The 19,471-nt window shown below is 34.3% G+C and overlaps 1 protein-coding gene across 1 annotated transcript in view; it reads left to right on the top strand.

Annotated features, from left to right (window-relative positions):
* The window catches only part of SPTLC1 (serine palmitoyltransferase long chain base subunit 1), a 34,970-nt gene extending 16,496 nt beyond the window's left edge, over positions 1 to 18,474 (top strand). Inside the window, exons 6-15 of the mRNA XM_063179652.1 lie at positions 3,553 to 3,685; positions 5,371 to 5,500; positions 7,322 to 7,411; positions 8,064 to 8,171; positions 9,575 to 9,670; positions 9,952 to 10,048; positions 11,566 to 11,620; positions 13,175 to 13,292; positions 14,154 to 14,227; positions 14,730 to 18,474. Coding sequence (XP_063035722.1) covers positions 3,553 to 3,685; positions 5,371 to 5,500; positions 7,322 to 7,411; positions 8,064 to 8,171; positions 9,575 to 9,670; positions 9,952 to 10,048; positions 11,566 to 11,620; positions 13,175 to 13,292; positions 14,154 to 14,227; positions 14,730 to 14,823 — 995 coding nt within the window. The 3' untranslated portion in view covers positions 14,824 to 18,474. The remainder of the gene's footprint in view (positions 1 to 3,552; positions 3,686 to 5,370; positions 5,501 to 7,321; positions 7,412 to 8,063; positions 8,172 to 9,574; positions 9,671 to 9,951; positions 10,049 to 11,565; positions 11,621 to 13,174; positions 13,293 to 14,153; positions 14,228 to 14,729) is intronic.
* Positions 18,475 to 19,471: the final 997 nt, after the last annotated feature.

Genomic DNA, 19,471 nt, shown 5'->3' with positions numbered 1-19,471 from the left:
GTTGCTATGCCTAATTTGATATGGTATAAGTCTATCTATCAGAACAGGGTTGAATCTTGATATCAATCTAAGAAATTGTTCATTAGCTTAGAACCACAATTTGTTTCTAATTAGTATACTGGTGGCCCACTGATTAGTACAGAAAGAGCTTATAGGAAACTAGATTCCCTCAGTGATCTCTGTTCAGCAGTGGTCTGTTGGAATTCACATAGGCCTTTCCCTTCCCTCCAAAACAGTGAAGTGCTCAAAAAACCTTGTGGAATAATAATCACCTTTTGAATCCAAGCTGATTTTAAATTTTATGAAGTCTTTCAGTTAGTTTGTTTCTATTAATTGTTTGAAGCAGACAGGTTAAATTCGATTTTTTTTCTGATAAGTGAGAGATTCTTCGGGTTGTTGCCTGCCTTTTTTGGAGGGCTAATCGTAAAACGTTAACTATAGCTTTTGCTATTCATTGGCTCCTGAATTTTTTCAGTAAGTGCTCCATTTCACAAAGCAAGGAATCTAATCTATGGCATTACTACTTCACATCAGTAGAGAAGAAGTGATATTATACTCGTCCATTTGAGTTATCATCTTTTACATAAAAAATCATGGAGGTTCCATTTTAAATGGTAGACAGACTCTTGCTCTGCTTGTTCAATCTGAAATTGTCTTCCTGTTTTCACCTAACTTTAAACATTTAGTGTGGCAGGATTATGAATCTATGAGAAGAAACATCATTGCGTCATTTTTTGTATCATTGTGTGCCTTAAACATTTCACACATTTTTTCATGTACTGGGACTTTGGTAAATGGGTCGTGTTCTGTGCAAAACTATACATAGTTTCCTCTTACATTCCTATATGGAAATTAACTGATGGTTGTTTGTTGTTACTGCTCAGATTTATCCCCTCTTTGGAGCTGATAGTTCATACAAATATTAGAGTTCTGTATTTGAAATGTAGATACTGTGTTGTAATTTATTTTGAATGGAGATTTGGTTCTTCATATCTATGCCACTTTGAAGGTAATAAACAGATTTAGTGAGTCCCTTGTAAGACATTTTGTATTTTGTCTTGTATCCCTGAAATATGTATCTGTGCCTTTATCCTGTAACGAGCATGAAATATTTGTATGTTTACATACACCTGCATATTTGTGGGTATTATCTCCCTAATTCTCATTTCTTTTCTTTTTGACTTCCACGTGAGCATGCACTAAACAGGCATTAAACAGGCATTTCATAACAGTTATTAACAATATTAGCTTTATTAACATTTCATTATTGCACAGAAAGCTGTTTCAGTGTTGTCTCCCTCGTGCAAATGTACTTCATGTGGTGTTCGCAGTTTCGTTTAGGCTAAGCCAATCAAAGCGGAGTAGTCAGACTAAAGCAAATCATTGCAATAAAGGACAATCAGATAGTATTTGTATTTTATCATGATGAAACCTTAATATTGTTTTAGCACTTTTCAACCTCATGGTTAAACAAAGCATTCATACCCTTATATAATGATAGGCCAAGTGCATGTCATTTTGAACTTACGTATTCTTGCCCTTGGCAAAAGTTACTTAGGTTTGCAAAACTCTTTTCTGTAGCACAAACCTGAATATATTCGTTAACTGCCCTTCCTGACAATACTTGTTTTGCCCACTGTTTTTTGCCTAGACCTTGCTTAGGGTAATGATGATTGTTCCTGAGTAAGGCTCAGTGAAAAGGATGCAAGTTCTGATTTTGAGCAGTGGTTGTCTTGTCATCTTTTTCACTTAAATTGTGTAAGTGGTCCCTCAAAATATTTTTCTTCATTAGGTATCAATAGCTGACCACTCAAAAATAGTAGTTCAGTTCTTATTTCCCCTAATTTTTTATTCTCTACTGATGAGGCTTCAAAAAGAAACACTTTGGATTGAATGTTGTTTATATTCCATATTTTAAATGCTTTGTGGCCAATGTGTTTTTTTCAAAATTTTGTTGTTGGTGATCTTTGTTGGACTTTTCTTTCAATAAATCAAAAGTCATCCCACCTGTTTGGAAGCCTGATTGAAGATTGTTTATTGATTCTGAAGTCCATGTAGAAATGACACAAGAAAAAGACGCAAATATTCTGGAAATGGACTATTTGCAATCTCAGTCAGAAAGAAGATGAGAATTCCAGTCAGTATCCTCCCTTCTGAAGTCTTTGGAGAGGAAAGGCTATTCTAGATATCCATGAACATTTGGTATATCTAGTGTATCAAAATAATAGAATGCAAAAGAAAAGTTCCAAATAATGAGTGGTTAACTGTTTTCATTTAAAAGCAGTGGGAAAAACAATTTCTTTCTGGTCCATTTTTTAATGCCCAGGTAAACATTAGGAAAGGATTGCTGAGAATCTATATTTTGCGTGCTATGGATAAAATTGTTTTTGCTGTGATTGGAGGCTGTTGTTTTTGAATAAATACCCTTTCCTTTAATTAATAAATGTGTCAGATGGCTGTGTCCTTTTGGGGAAAGATTATGCTAGATATGTTTAGTATGGCAAAATTTGGATTTATACGATATCCTTCCTTTCTGCACCCTTTCTGTTGGTGTCTGCTCAGAAAGAGCCAACACTGATAACTATGCCCCACAGTCTATTGGAAGAAACTGTACATATAACTGGTGTTGCTTTATTTGATTTTAGTTTCAGTAAACTTCCAGTAATTGCAAAAAGGAAACACTTGCCCACGAGTGGTCTTTCAAATCACACAGTAATGATCTCTGTTTGCATTTGATCTTATTTATTTCCAGTTGACAAAAGGCATAATTATCTGTCTATTGCTAGCAGAAGCAGATAGTAGCAATAGTTTTAGACAATGATAATAACAGTTTGCCTGATACAGGTTATTTTGCTTAGGCAGAATACTTAATGTTGTGGTTAACTTTCTGCTGCAATCCAATCACCATGTGGTATTACAATTTTTAATATTTTCATTTTTGATATGCGTCACTTTGACCAAATTGGTTTGGGAAATGGTGTGTGTTTGATTGGGTCAATGTATCTTAAGGCTGAATAATCTCTGGCTTGGAGGTGTGACCTTTTCAATGGGCTAGAGTGTGTTCAGGAAATTGTTTATGACTTGTAGTCTGACAAGAGCAGTATTCTGTTATAATGATAGCTGTGTTTATATAGGGGAAGCATCAGCTTGGAAGGACTGATGGTTTGCCAACAGGACCTCATCAATTGCTATAAATTACATAATTTGTTTCCTGATGGTACTAACTGCGCTCTCTAGTCGCAGTCTAAGAATGCTGCATCATTTTTGATGTAGTCACAATTTTAACATCTTTGGTGTAAGGACATTAGAGAAACATGTTGCATAAATATTTTCAGATCTGTCAAAACCTGTGATTAATAAGAAGTGACTTGTCAGTTTAAGTGAAGCTGGAATGGTTGCAACCAGGATTTGGGAAGTTACTTGTTTTAATACAATTCCTGCACATAAATGTTCTGTTTGCTTCAATTAGATGATTTCTAAAAGTAATGACAGATTTTTTTATGTGAAAACAAGCTAGCTATCTAATAGATTTTTGATTTTTCTCTCAAATAGATGTGCACTTAGAATTAGAAGAACGGCTAGCAAAATTCATGAGGACAGAGGAAGCTATTATATACTCATATGGATTTGCAACCATTGCCAGTGCTATCCCTGCATATTCAAAGAGAGGGGACATTGTGTTTGTGTAAGTATTGTTTTCTAATTGTTTTCTTCTTATTTTAATGATTACTAAACATATTGTTGAAAAATATAAAATGTTGCTGGTTTTGATCAAGTAGTACATTTTGTAGTACAAAGTTCAAATATTTTTTCTGTGCCAAATATTACAAATGAGTTAGTGCATTCATTGTGAAAGCTCAGATGTAGGCACTCAGCTGCAAAAGAAGCAAAATAACTTGTACATTCAAATACTAATGTAATTCTAGTAATTATTTTTCTTCTTAAATTATACAGTTACACTTGCTTTTCTCCTGTCTACTGCTGGCTTTTTACCTTTCTTCCAGAAGAGCTGGAGGTGAAAAGCCTCTCATGTCTATTTGCAACGGAGTAGTTGGATAAATATTGTTGCATAATAAAATAACAGAAGAATAGCTATGGAGAAGCAAATAAATGATTTGGCAGGTCCAGTATCTGGTACCTAAGAATAGCTAGTCATGATTTGTCTAGGGAAGATTCAATAGCTGAGAGAAACAATGTAACAATACTCAATTTACTGCACCGAAGAGGGTTTGGATTTAGTAAGAGTTGATGGATTTTTTGTGTCCTCTGATTCTTTCAGTGCCTTAGGTCTTTAATAGCCTCAGTGTTTCTATGACTTGCAAATGGTTAGCTTGAACATTTATCAAAAATATGAAGAAATGCCAGTTTCAAATATAATACCTACTAATTTCTATCAATGCATTTGGTTTTTAGACAGAGATTTCCCCCATGCATTTTTCCCCTGGAAGCAGGGAGTAAGTGTCAATGTGGGGCTCAGCTGCCTGCTGTGGTTAAATTACAGCACAATGGTACTTTTGTACTTGCTAAAATCTCTCTTTGGTGCTCTCTTTTCTAGGTGCAAGGCTTGAAGCCTATTTGACCTCTTTACAGAAGTTCTTTCATAATTCAATAATGTTTTTTGATTGTCTTTTATTATCTTCTGGATCAGTGATTTTGAGACAAATGCCCAGATTGTGCACACACTACTCAAGGATGCCACTGTATCCTGGATTTAGTTTTCTCATACTGTTTCAGCTTCTCGTTGACAAAAGATCTAACTGTATTTGAAAGCAGTTGAAATTACTGCATTTACAGGTTTGGTTTAGTTGCCACTTATACAAGATTAATTCACCTAAGCAGCTGTGAAATTGCATACCCCAGCATAGTTGGAAATTTGCTGTTTGAGCACTTTAAAATGTTCTTTGGATACAGAGATATTATTTCTCAAAGGACATTAAAATGGACATTTTGAGTATTTGGAGGACTACAGTAAATGTTACAGGCACATCTTTGCACTTTTTTCCTAAGACCCAGAGCAAAGAAGTGAGAGATTTCTGGGATGATTACTGGGATATTCTACATGGTCCATGGAATGCCATGCTTAAACTGCTGTCTCATGCAAGCAAAAGGATGAGTGTAGATTTAAAAAAAAAAAAAAAAACAAACAAAAAACCTGCTGGCTTGCTTTTAGTGTCTGTAATTCATATAAAATTGAGAAGCTTTGAAATGAGTTTTCAAAATGGCAATAAAATTACAGTGCTTTAAAATGTCTAGTTTTGTCTACACCTAAGTACAAATATCTGCTCAAAAGAAAGACAAGTCCTAAAACCAGCTTTCTTTGAATAATTGCACCGTGTTTAACAAACTTAGAAGGGTTTGCTATATTTACAGAGATGAAGCTGCCTGCTTTGCTATTCAGAAGGGATTACAAGCATCTCGTAGTAACATCAAGTTATTTAAGCATAATGATATGGCTGACCTTGAACGACTGTTGAAAGAACAAGAGACTGAAGATCAAAAGGTACCATTCCTTTGAAGAAATATTTGTACTCTTTTGTGCCACCTCCCCCACATTTTTTACTGAGTCGTGTAATTGAATGGATGTAGTGCTTAAAGGCAGTTACTTGGTTTTCCTATGTTCTATTGAGCAGTTAATGTTGCTTATTTAATTCAGATATATTTTTTAAGAAAAGTATTTATTTATTTGCATTTGTCTTCTTAACTCTTTGAACTGAGCTCACAGGCATTAGTAGCAGAGAAATATCTTTACAGGCAGATGACTGATGTGAGATAATGTTTTTCTTTTCTTTAAAAACTATTGAAGAGGTTTTTTTTTGTATCTCTGAGAAATTTATATAACTGTATTTACCTAGTATGTCATGCAAGTTAACTATCACTTTGAATGCCACACTGTAAGATCAGCACAAAAATGGCTAATCCTTTATAGAATCAATATGGTTCATTGTTTTCTCAGTCTTCCCCTATAATGCATTCAACTCTTAAGATGTTCTTTCTCATGAAAAATTTGACTCAGTTTGATAGCTTTCTTCTCATTCTGGTAGTAATGCAAGAGGATGTCCAAAAGCAATTACTAAGACCAGGATCGGAAAGTACAGATAACTTGATTAAAAGAGTTTGAAAAGGATTAACTGAGTTGCTATCATGATTGTTTGGTTTGTTCGCAGAATGCTGGCAAGTCACAGACAATTTAAAGAATGCTGATTTTGTGATAAGACCTAGAAAAAAAGTAGATAGACTGTCCATCAGTTTTACATCGGTGTAAATCACGAACTGATCTGATTAATAGCAGATCTATAGATAACATACTAGTTAATGTACCTTAATGGAAAATACATTTTGTCAGATAATCTTGACATGAGTTTTTAGATGTGGTTTTCAGACTAATTTGTGTAACACATTTGGTTTGTTAAAGCAGAGTGCTTTGAGTTAGCTGCATGGTTAAAGTTTCTTACTGTAATTAGCTGAATGTGAACATATAATTGGTAGGCATGAGCTTAATACAGACCATGTGTGTATAACTAAGACATACTGACTAGAAAAGGGTAGGTCATATCATTAGAGTTGGTAAAGCCTGTAGAGCCTACTGTGATTAGTTTGGTACCTACCACATAGAAAAGTTAAATAGATGTTTCTGAATCTTTTTACAAGAACTGAAAAATGAAAGAAGTATGACTAAATATCCTTGATCAGAAAATACTAATAAGATTCAAAGTAAATAACAGAGGAATCGCAATTTAAGACAGCAAAACTGAAATTATACCAATTGAAATTTAGCAGAAACAAGTGAGAGATATTTTAATGGTCTGTATTGTGTCCAGAGATCAGACAAGGACTTTGTAACATGAGTTTTATGAATACTTTTGCATTGTGTTTTACAAGGCAGTACTTGTAAGAGGTTTGTCCTGCATTGTGAATCCTGGTGCTCAAAACACTTGTTGAAATGTCTTCCAAATGCTTAGAATAATGATGAGTATAATAGGGACCAAGATTTGCGGTATTTGTTCTGTAGTTACAGTGGTTGAATTTTATTCCTAAAGTTCAAATGGATTGGTTATGATTTGTTGCAAAACAAGTCCTCTTAAATCATGTGTTGAAGTTAAAAGCTTTGAAATTATTACACAATAAATAAAAGGCAAAAGTTGTCCAGTGAGTAATTTCAACTTCTCTTACAGATGAAAAATACTAAGTATAAATTTAAAGTAACAGCTTATTTGAAAAAGTGGCCATTCCCTTCAGAAAAATCTTCCCTATAAAAAAATATTTAGAGATTTGCTTGTTTAGTAACCATTAATACAAACTAAAACCATATCTTTCCCTGAAGAATCCTCGCAAGGCCCGTGTAACTCGAAGGTTTATTGTAGTGGAAGGATTGTATATGAACACAGGAGACATTTGCCCTCTTCCAGAGTTGGTAAGTGGTTTTAGTTTGCCTTTTGAACCACATATAAAGTATGTGGCTAATGAAATAGTAGTGTTGCCTACATGGAAAAGTTCTGTGTCAATTTTTTTGTTTACCTTCCTGCTTTCTCACATGTTCATGAAATGGTGATTTCAAACTTTACCCTTGTTTTAAAACTTCTGATTAGGATACTGAAGCTATTGACGCTTAAAAATAATGTCTGCCTGTGGTCTTAATTTTTATACTGTAAAATATAGTGTGTTTTCAGCTACACTGTATGATACAAAGAAACCTTCACAGAAATGTCAGAAATAGTGACTTCAAGGAAAATATTTGCTATTCAGCATAAAATGGCTTTTTATGCAGGCTTTATTCTTGTAGATGACGGAAGAAATGGTGTAAGAATGCATTGTCTTGAAAGTACTTGAGAACCTATTAAAAACAAGAGGATTTTTAATATATGAACATTTATGAAATTTGTTTTAGTATTACATGGTGGAATAATTTTGAAGGCTTTTAAAATGTCATAATGACAGAACAGAATTCTAGAGCTGACTTTTATGCAGTATTCAGAATGCTGTCCTTGTCTTTCTTTACCTTATCTCCCCCATGCATTTTGTCACCAAATTCTGATTTGTATTCTATAAAAATTCCTTTGTTTTAGATAAAATTGAAGTATAAATACAAAGTTAGAATATTTTTGGAGGAGAGCCTTTCCTTTGGCGTCCTTGGAGCACATGGAAGAGGAATTACTGAGCACTTTGGAATAAATGTATGTACTTTTTGTCGTGAATAAGAGATTTGTACAGAAGCAAGTTGTGCAATTGTTGCCTAATATCTGTGCCATTAACAGATACTTTTGCAGTGTACAGTAAACATTTAAATATAGGGGGTTTTAAAATCTGTATATATTTAAATATATTATTTTTTTAACAGCCCAGAGCTTTCAGGTCATGGAAGTCTTTCATGTGTTTACTTGAAATAGTTTTACTTATCTGTAGTGACAAAGATAACGAAAGAATTTTTACAATGCATAATTCTATCCTTTTTTTGGACACTCCATGAGATAATGAATACTGTCTTTTCCAGCTACTTACACTTGAACGTGTCGCTCTGGTGCAGAAATATTTGAGGTCTTGGAGAAAAGAAGAAAAATCCTTGCAGTGCATAGCCATCCTATTTTGCTCTTTTGCCTTTTACTCCAATGGGGGAAAATAAGATAAAACTTCTGATGGTTCTTTGAAAGGTGTTATTATAGTACTTTACCAGCAGATTCAGCCAAACTATTTTTTCAAGGGTCTACTTTTCATGGTGTTTATGCAGCTGAGGACTACTTTGGAAATCCAAAATAGTATTCCTTGCAGCTCACTACCACAGTCCCCTGGGCTGGGGGGAAGGGAGAAATGCTTTTTGTTTGCCACTGTTTGAGTTGGAGCATCTTTCACTTCATTCTCAGTGTCTGTATTCAGCTTGGAAGTGAAACAACAAATTCAGAAAATTCATTCTGTCTTCCCCTTTGTCCTGTTATTTTCACTTAACACCAAACTTGGAAAAGAGAAACTTAATTTAGAAAATGAAACAGTGTTACTGTGATACATGCCAACTGCTATCTGATTATCTGATAGCAGCTGATTACCGATGTTAAATCCTTTCCATTTAATTGACTTTTACATTAAATTCATTTACAGACAAAATCTTTTGAAGCCTGGCAAAAGAAAATATTTGCAATTAACAAGTGAAATAACACAATTGGCTCTCTAATATTCAGACTATTTTAATTAGATTTATGCCTAATTTTTATCACATTCTACCTCCTAATGACTACATGGGGCTACTTATACTCTTGAAGGACACTGACACACTGACTGCATTGTGGAATTGTCACCAGCATCTAAATAATTTATTTTATCTGTTTGTGTACTTCACATTGCAATGCCTGGAAGAGAGAGATCGTATGCAATTTATTTACAGATCCATAAATCTCAATTTCTCAAATGTCCTTTCTGTATTGATTAAAGTGATTATTTCAGTTGTACTTTCATTTTATTATGTCATGGTTTGGTGGATCTTCTCTAATATTCATGGTAATATGAAACAAGATGTATCGTTAATAAATTAACTTACAGTCAATGCAATCAAAAGCATCTTTTAATAATTTGTTAATTTAACTCACAGATTGATGATATAGATCTTATTAGTGCAAACATGGAAAATTCATTGGCTTCTATTGGTGGATTTTGCTGTGGAAGATCTTTTATTATTGACCATCAGGTAAGACAGATCTCTTTATAAATAGTCTGGCACTATCATTTACTTATATGTGAGAGTTAATTATTAATACCCATTTGCAAGTAGGATATAGATGATTATGCTGTATTTCATTCTACACGGAAACTGGTTCCTATGAAATATTGTAGATAAATCGGGGACCTAGTTTTAAATCCTTACATGTGCCTGTAGGTGTGGAGGAGAGGTTTTTAATATGTACATGAATTAACTTTTAAAACATTGTCTAGCTTATTATCAATTTTTTTTTTCCTTTCCTCCCGCAGCGATTGTCTGGTCAAGGCTATTGCTTTTCTGCCTCCCTACCTCCTTTATTAGCTGCTGCTGCTATTGAAGCTCTGAATATTATGGAGGATAATCCAGGTACTTAATTCAGGAAAATGTTATCCTTCAGTCTTTCTTCACCCCAAACTAATATCTTGTCCTTCTCCCTACTTTTTATTCCCACCTTTTTACTCTGATATCCTCTCATTTTTTTGTTAATTAATTTTACCTGCATGTTTTTTCTTAATGTTATTTCCCACTCGCTTTTCTTCTTCAGTGTTTCCATCTCTTTCTGTCTTCTAGATGAAAATAAGCAAGTTATTTGACGCTAAGAGGGACACAGATGGTTTTTAAAAAGCAAATAAGACATTTTTATTCTACTGTTTAGATCAGTGATATGCCTCTTTGTCTCTTCCTTAAAAACATATTCCTTCCACACAAATGAAGGATGAGAAAGTTAAATAGAAGCAAATGATAATATATTTCCTCAGGACAGAGCAACCCTCTCCTTTCCACTTGCACTATATAATTAGGGTTTTTTTCCTTCTCTAGTTAAGCATTCAGGCAAGAATCTCAGGAAGGATCAGGGTGCAAACTGCCTTTCATTACGGGACCAGATACAGGGTATTTCTCTAAAGTTAGCAGACAGAAGATTCTTCTCTGGGAGTCAACTAGAAAAGCCCTTAAAGATCATCTAGTTCCAACACCCTTGCCATTGGCAGGGATACCTAGACCAGGAGCTCCATCCAACCTGGCCTCGAAAAACCTTTTTGCTGACCTGGAATTGAGGCCAGACCACAGCAGTGCCAAATCCCAGCCACTAGAACACCTAGTGGGAAAGAAGTTTTTTGGGTTTGGGGTTTTTTTTAAGGAATTGGAAAGAAGCACATGAGGACAAAATTGGCCAAATTATGAAATTGTGTGAATTTGGTTTTAACCTTCATTTGTATCAACAGATTGGAGGACATTTGCAGAGATAAACTATTTAATTTGTGACAAATAAATAAAATTTACTTGGTAGCCCATGTTCAGTTGTCTGAAGTGAAATAGAATGAAGAAAAAAATTAAGAGTAAGTTAAAGGACTGTTAGGTGTAGTGGAAGGTTAGCCTTCACCAAGGAAAAGAGCCACAGTTTGAAAATCCAGGAGTCAGTTTTCTCTTTAAGAATGGCCATGAATTGGGAAAAGCCTTAATGAGCAGAATCTGCGTGGCAATAGATATTTATGGATATTTATAAATTGGACCTGCCATTTCAATCCCATTACAAAGTGTTTGTGTCATCCCTTCCATGTAGTCATGAACAGCAGCAGCTCCATATGCAGCTGGAGTAATGAGATAAAGGGAAGTAGTGCATTTGTCAGGACTTAAAAGCTTGTCATTTCCTGGCAGAAATAGGAATCAGGAACATTAAGAAGAGTAGTAAAGAGACTTACTAAGTTCAGCGGATATACATACTTAGTTTGGTTCCAAATGCTATATTTGAAATCTTCGAGAAATGTAAAGTATTAACAGGAAATCTAAGCGTTTTCTTTTTCTGTTTTGTTTGGGTTTTTTGTGATTTGTTTGTTTGTTTGTTTTTTGTTTTGTTTTTTGTTGTTGTTGTTGTTTGTGTATAGACATTTTTCAGACTCTCCGGGCTAAATGTGAACGGATTCACAAAGCTTTACAGGGGTAAGTGTGGGGTTTGGGGCTTTTTGGCTTTTATTTGGCTATGCCTTTATAATGTGAGCTTTAAAGAAATACTCTTCTTGCCCAAATCTGTTTCTGGTTTTACAGATGCTTAGACTGGGATACACTCAATTGTATATGTATTAAAGGAGAAAAAATATTCTTTCCCAACTGTCCCTGTTGTGCTACTACAAAGAGTCCAATACCTTCCTCAATATCTTAAGGCTATTGAGGAAGGCTGCAGTCTCTTATACATTAAAATTGTTAGGAGAGTGTGATAGCTCTCAATGACACAAAGTATTGATAAGCATTTTGAAAATTAAATAAACAAATAAAAGCATTTGGGATGAAGCTAAGCAGATACTTTTTCAGAGAACTCAATGCACCTTTCAATCACTTTGAATACAATACTGTTCCTACATATTTGATTGAATGCTAAAATGTAATAAATTACCTATTGTTCTGGAGGTACAGAGAAAATGGCTAGAATTTATCTGAAAAATAAGGTTTAAAACTTCCTAATACTTTCATGTTTTAAATGATGGCTACACTCACTAAGCTTTTTTATCTGTCAGGTTTTGATACTAAAAAGATGGCAGAAATTTCTGTGATATTGAACGGCCATTTAACATGCAGTAATATTGCAATTGTGTTTTACAATTCTTCTTCCTCAACAATTTTGTGTTACATATTACAGAAAGTAATAACTTTCAAAAACACTCACACAAATCTCTAATGCACAATAAATTATATTAGCTTCTTTGGAATGATACTACCATAAAATAAGCCTGATCTTCTTAAAATATGTATTAGGCAAGCTTATCAAAGTCCAGAAATCAAAATGACACCTGATAGTTGATATGCATTTATGTGACCTGTTAATTTTGGGGACCAGAGGTCTTGCTTGGATATTGAATACAGATTTTTGGATGGGAATAGATCAATCCTAAATATGTGTGATGTGTCAGGACAATGACAATCAAATGTCTGTCATTCAGTCAAATTCTAGAAACCCAGTTAACAACTGTTCCTATGTACAGATAAGGGAACAATTATAGTCCTATAACTAAATTTAGAGAACCTTCTGACTGACAGATGATGCTGTAAAGAATTTCTACAAGAAATAATATAAAATCATAAATCGTGACAAATCTTGCAAAACCCTCAGAAGAACATTTGTTCTTCTTTATATCTGAAGTGATAAAAAGGTGTCTTGACCCAGCTAGCTGGGTTTTTATCAGCAAATTACAGACCTAACAGACATTTCTCTTACATCTTCATAAGTACTCTTAAAGAATTTCTGAGTTATTGATCCTTTTTGCAAAAGGATGAGTAACTATTGTTATACAAACTTACTGAAACTCCTTAGAAAAACATTTGCTTGATAACTTGATCTTTATGTAATGCAAGCTGAAATGCACATATGTTTTTTCTACATTAGTATCAGTAAAGTGAAATATCCATCTTTTATCAGCACCTAGAAAGGAGAAATGCTTATCTAGAATTTCAATATGTCTTCAAGTAGGATGCACATCAAAGACCTTTTATTTGTTTTAGGATTTCTGGCTTAAAAGTAGTGGGAGAATCTTTTTCTCCAGCATTGCACTTACAGTTGAAGGAGAGCTGTGGATCTCGAGAAAATGATGTGAAGTTACTCAAAAGAGTTGTGGATTATGTAAGTGTCACCGTAGTAATTAAAATATATCAATGCCTTTGAATGTTAATAATGAAGAAAGGGTAGGGAGGCTTGTTGGGTGATTTGTTGAAAGATCTTGCAGGAATGCTGCAAGAAACTTAGTTTCTGTGCTGATTATATGGCTCTGTTAAAGATCACCTTCTAACCATTTCTTGCCTGCCTACAATTAGGTCTCTAGCTCTGGATAAAATATATATATATCTTAGACTACTTACTTCAGGAAATAGTTATTTCCTGTTATCTATTTTAATGCTCAAATCTGCATATAAACTGCTGCATAAACTGTTGTATAAACTTTTATTTTAATAAGAGGAGTGTTCTGGAGGTGCATTTTAACCATTTAGGGTCAACTTTTGCTTCTTAGTCCATGAATTTGCTTTTTTTATGTGTGAACAATCTCATATTCTATATATAGTATTTTTCCCTTCCTCAATACACATTGGTTATTTTTGTCCCACATGAAGAAGTGAGGTGGATATATCTTTATATATCAGGTGGCAGGTAAACAAGGCTACACTACAAAAAGAAATTCTGAAGTTAACTTCCTTGAAAATATGCTTAAGTAGGATTTAAATGCCTGATAAATCTGGTATGTTTGCCTGATTACATGGATGTGAAAACTAAAGGCACTGCATCCTAAACTGTTTTATGTATTAAAGCTGTATTGAAATTAAGAGATGATTTTACACAACCTTCACAACCTCCATTTGGGAAATAACTTGCATTTATCTTGACACCAGATTAATAGAAGTTAGTTATATGTATTTAGTGATCAAAAGGATATGCTATCAGAAATTCCCAGGTTGACTTGCTTGACTTGCTGTATTTTTTTATTTGTAGTGCATGAATAGTGGTATTGCATTAACACAGGCTCGCTATTTGGAGAAAGAAGAAAAATGTCTTCCTCCACCCAGGTTAGCAGAAAAAAAATGTGTTACATGATTGGTTTTTTTTGGCTATGGCCATATCTTTTCCATACAACGATAGAGTTCTGTTCAATAGAGTGCATTGAATAGTTGGTTCTTGGAAAAATGGGAGAGGCTCCAGTCTTGAGGTATATTTTCAGTGACTGTTACAGGATGCTAGTACCATGAAATAACTGTGTCAAAACTACCTGTATCTTGGGGATCAGCATGTAGCCTGTTAGCAAGCACGTTTCCATGGGGAAAATTGCTCTTACTCTGTAGGTAAAAAAGATAACAGATCTCTGCAGTGTGTATGGTGGGGTGGCAGATGGGGGCAAAAAGTAGTCTGATCACATCTATTTAGTCATATGTCTTGTTCCTGGTTGAATTTGAATTCATAGTGATTTCCCTACAGATAGTGATCTTAATGTGTTGAAATTAGTACAATACAATTCTAAGCAGAAGACTAGGAATAAAGTTTACTCTCTGTGTTCTGGTTTTCTTTTTCTAGTATTCGAGTAGTGATAACAGTGGAACAAACAGAACAAGAACTGGACAAAGCTGCATCACTTCTTAAGGAAGCTGCACAGTCTGTGTTGAATTAGACTGCCATTTTTGGATTCCTCTTTCCCCACATTATCAGGATAAGTGTTTTACACTGTACAGTGACTTCCACATTCTTCCACTGATGGCATTGAAAGCTGACTAACAAAATTGTTCTAGAGTGATACAAATGCAGTGAGGGGAAGAATGCTGAATTTTGGAGTTAGTGAATGACAGTGTTGTTCCGGTTCAAACTCTACCATTTACTCACATTACCTAAAATGGGATATCACTACTGAATTCATGACTCTTTCATAAGTTAGTATAAAAAGTTTTAAATTTATTTCCTCAAAACCTTAAATGTTCTCAAAAATGTGTATAAATATTCAGTTTCACCCCAAACCATGTAAAATGTGTTTTCTCTCCATTTTCTCAGAATGTGGGAACTTCACATAAATTTCAATTATCCCTCCCCACCTTCCAAATGAAAATACACTGTTCCTAATATTACCAAAAGGATAACACATTAAGATATAATTTTGTGCTATATTATGTCATTTATTATTGAATTATAGGAGGGAGGACCTTCAATTCTTTTTGTTTATATATCTTTCGCTAACCATTTTTGGCAGCCAGGTTTTAAGAAAGCCTGGCCAGAGAGTAAATTAATATCAAATACTATTTAATTTTTGCATTCCATATGTAATTATATGCATGTTTGATATTATGGGTGAGGTTTTTCGTACTATTATCTTTAAAATATCTAAATTGAAATGTCTGAATTGTGAAACTGCTGTAATTCCATTATAGTATATTCAGATTAGGAAGCTTTGTACCAATCTTGAAAAGGAATAATAGGCAACATGGAAAATGAACCAAGATTTTGAAACAGCAACTAAATACTAGCTTAGTCAAACTACTTTTAAGCACAAAAATGATGTGTGCTCTGTTTTATCTGTAAACATCTATGTCTTAGAAGGGAAGACTCGCAGATAGCTACTAAGAGTTTAGATGGTACAAATACTACTTAAACACAGGTCAATCTGTGCACATACAATTCCCAAGTAACTTGAAAGTAATGTTTGGAGGTGCTGTCAGGATTTTAAGTAAGCACAGATGGACATTACATATATGGACACTTTACTTCAATAGGAAACTGGTAAGGAAGTACATATCTTTTTATAAAACAGAAAATACAGCTTTTTATTTCACAATTTTGCTTTAAGAACACCTGTCTGAAATTTTTGTATTCTGCCTAATATGTGTTGAGTTGTTTTGTACTTATGTGCCTTTTTGGTTGCTACTACAAGGATTATATAGGACTATTTTTGAGAAACATCATTGTTAAATATAATCATGTTTGATTCAGATTTTTACTTACAAAATTGGATTTTGTAGCATGGTCGACCCATATGTTGTTAAATATTCTACATTAGGTAAGCATAGTCTATGCTGCCTCCAGTTCACAGAGACTGTTTCTATGCTGGTTTTCAAAACTTTTCATCTGTGTATGTTCAGATAGAATACCTAGAGTTATGTTGGGGTGCTTCTGTGATTGTTGCTTGACATTGGAAATAGTCAAATCATTATCTGTGTAATGTAGTAAAAGAAATCCCAGTGTGAAAGAGAATCCCTCTTTCAATGACATTTATGTTTTCTCTCTTAACCATGAATAAAAGCCAGTGAGAAGCCAACAATTTAGAAGAGAAAAAATTACGCAGAATGAGACTGACTCCCATTTTACAGACTGGAACTGAAGGGCAGAATAGTCATCTTGAAGACCCTTAGAGACTGAAAGAAATGGAAATTAAATGTTATGGCTCTACTTTGAGCTTTAGAGCCATTTTTGGCTGGATAATTGAAACCTGCAAATTCGAGTGAAGTCAAGCCTTTGATGTATAAATTTAGAACAAATGAGGTGCTTTGATTCCAGTGTAGCATACTAAATGGTTTTGGAGTTAAGATAAGCTTGAGAAGGTAAGCAAATAACCATTGGCATTGAAATCCTAAGTTGCAGAATCTGTATTTAATTCTCTCATTTTATTTTAGGTTGTCTGCAAATGGCATAGAATTTTTGTTGTGCTTAGAGAACTAACAAAAATTTTAGATACATGGATTTGTGTTGTTATTTTTGTTCTTGGTTTGTTGGGTTTTTTTGCTTTAAATGAAGTGATGACAAGGTAGAAGCAGAGTGAAATTTCTAACAATTTCAAATCTGTAACTAAGTAGTTCTGATGAAAAAAAAGTTTAAAAATGTTGCTAAGAAATGCCATAATCTGATTCATTTGACAAACACATACCCACCATTAAAACATTGGTAAAAATACCTTTGTTCTTTTTTATTGTTTACCAGTATGTAGGAAAGAAGCATTTAGATCACAGTAAAGTGAATACCTTGTGGTTAATAGCAGCTGAAGTGCTCTTGTAATATATATTTTACTGACAGGTTATATGCATGGTCGCTGTAAGAAATTAAGACACTTATGAAATGTAACTGGTGGAGAGGGAAATCCCTGTTCAATTTAAGCATATCTGGCTCCTCTTCACTTTGACTTTTTTGATAAATATCTCTGTCATGGCAAGCAGATGAAGAAATGGATGGCTCTGGGGAAAAATGTTGATTGGGGTTAGGGAGACAGCAGGTGATTCTGATTAAACTTCTGACATTTGAAAAATCAGAAGCCTGTTAAGGTGCTTAACTGCCCAGTGCTCTTGGCTGATAAATATATTAACAAATCTGTGTTAGTTGCTTTGTAGTTACATTTGGATGAATTGGTATTTTTCCATCCATTTCTTCAGATGTGGGCATGAGACTGGAGTTCAGTGTAAACCTATTAAGTAGGATACTGTGAGATGAATCAAACAGGAGGACTTTATCCCAAACTTCAAAGTATCTTTTGAAAATAAATTTTGTTTCAATTAATTTATGTATTTCACTTTGCCACATACTTGGAACAGAGTTTCAGCTAAGCGGATAATAAATCCAGTATTTTAAATAGTGAAGAAAAAGAAATGTTGTTAATTTTTTTTAAATAGACTATTAATATCTGATAGTTGAGAAGGAGGGCATTTTAACTGTAAAACGTTGGTCATTTATTGAAATTGTCTTGATGAAACCAATTTTTACAATATATGAGGACTGGGGTGGACTGGAAAGAATTTATACTTTCAAAATATTTTATCTTGAAGAAACATGTCTACATGATATATATTCATATTTTAAAAAAAAGATTTATTTTCCTTAAATATTTGAAAATAATTGATTGCTATTTGTGTAGTTTCATGGTTTTTATAGAAAAAACTACAGATGCCTTTTCTGTTTATTATAGTAATCATTATTTTTGGATAGGAGGTGAAATGCATAAGGAGAGTATTAAGAAAGAAAGAGACATATGGCTGAATAACTTTGATTTTATTTTTTTTCACTTTTGTAATATGAACCCAGTCAATGCACAGAATGGTGTACTGTCTCCTTTCTGTCACTCCATCTGGACCTTATTATTTTAAACAGGCTTGTGGAGTGTTGGCATTCACTGATCTATGAAGTTGCTACCACAAAAGTGTCTTGCATCTTAAGATGACTAGAGAAGTGCACATGTAAATGTACAGAGCTGTAAATGCTGCTTAAGCAGAGGAAATATTTACAACTAACACAAAGCATTTGTACATTAAACTGTTTCAGTGTCCTAATAAAAGGAAATGTCTGGATAACATTTCTTCTAGTGTTTTTATGTTCTTTGGCAGTTTTCATGGTAATAAGGTAACAGGCTTACTCCGTCTCGCTGTTGATAGATTTTTCAGATTTTGGTTTCCTGTCCATTATGTACTAGGTAGTTGCAAAATATGCGTAGTAAGTCACAGAAGCCTCTCCATACTAAATCTGCTGAAGAGTACCTATCAGGGAAGGACAGTTTATACATGTCCAATTTGTAATACTTTGGTAGCACGCACTTGCTGAAAACTGCTATTGCAACCTAGACACTGGTTGCAATAAAGTTTTGTTGTGTCTCAGTATAGAATTTCTGGTGTATCAACAAACTTGAGTTAGGATGACATATGCCCCAACTTTGAGACACTTTCACAGAATAAAATACTGCCCTTTTGCCTACCATATTTTATGGATAACATTTCTCTATTTTCCTCTGCTATTAGAGGTGTTACCACTTAGCTCAGTATGCTGTTTGTATAATGGAGTTGTATTTTCTAGCAGAGGATTCTAAGCTGGCAGAAACCAGTATAAGTATTGGAGTCAAAGGAACAGCTTAAGTGGAATTGGAAATATGTAATCCACTGTTTAACTTACATTTTACGTAGGCCAGAAATAAGTGATTGTTTCACTCTAATCAGCATTTGTCAGACTGTGCTCCTGTTCTGGTATCCATAATTCAAGGAGGATAAGGACAGATTGGAGAAGGTCCAAAGGAGGACCATAAAGATGACCAGAGGACAGGGGAACATGCCCCGTGAAGAAAGAAAAGCTGGAGGACAATTTTCCAGTTCTTGCACAGTGTGTACAAAGATGGCAGAAGCTCTCTTCACAAAAAGCCACATGAAGAATGGAAGGGCAATAGAATCATAAAATGGGTTGGGTTGAAAAGGACCTTGAAGGTAATTTTAGTACTAACTGTCATAAACAGGGATGCCTTCAGCTAAACCAGGTTGCACTAGCCCCCATCCATCCTGGCACAGGAACAGTGCCAGGGATGGAGC

This window comes from Melospiza melodia, chromosome Z (assembly GCF_035770615.1).
Source record: "Melospiza melodia melodia isolate bMelMel2 chromosome Z, bMelMel2.pri, whole genome shotgun sequence".
NCBI lineage: Eukaryota > Metazoa > Chordata > Aves > Passeriformes > Passerellidae > Melospiza > Melospiza melodia.
This window is presented reverse-complemented; position numbering and strand designations above follow the sequence as displayed.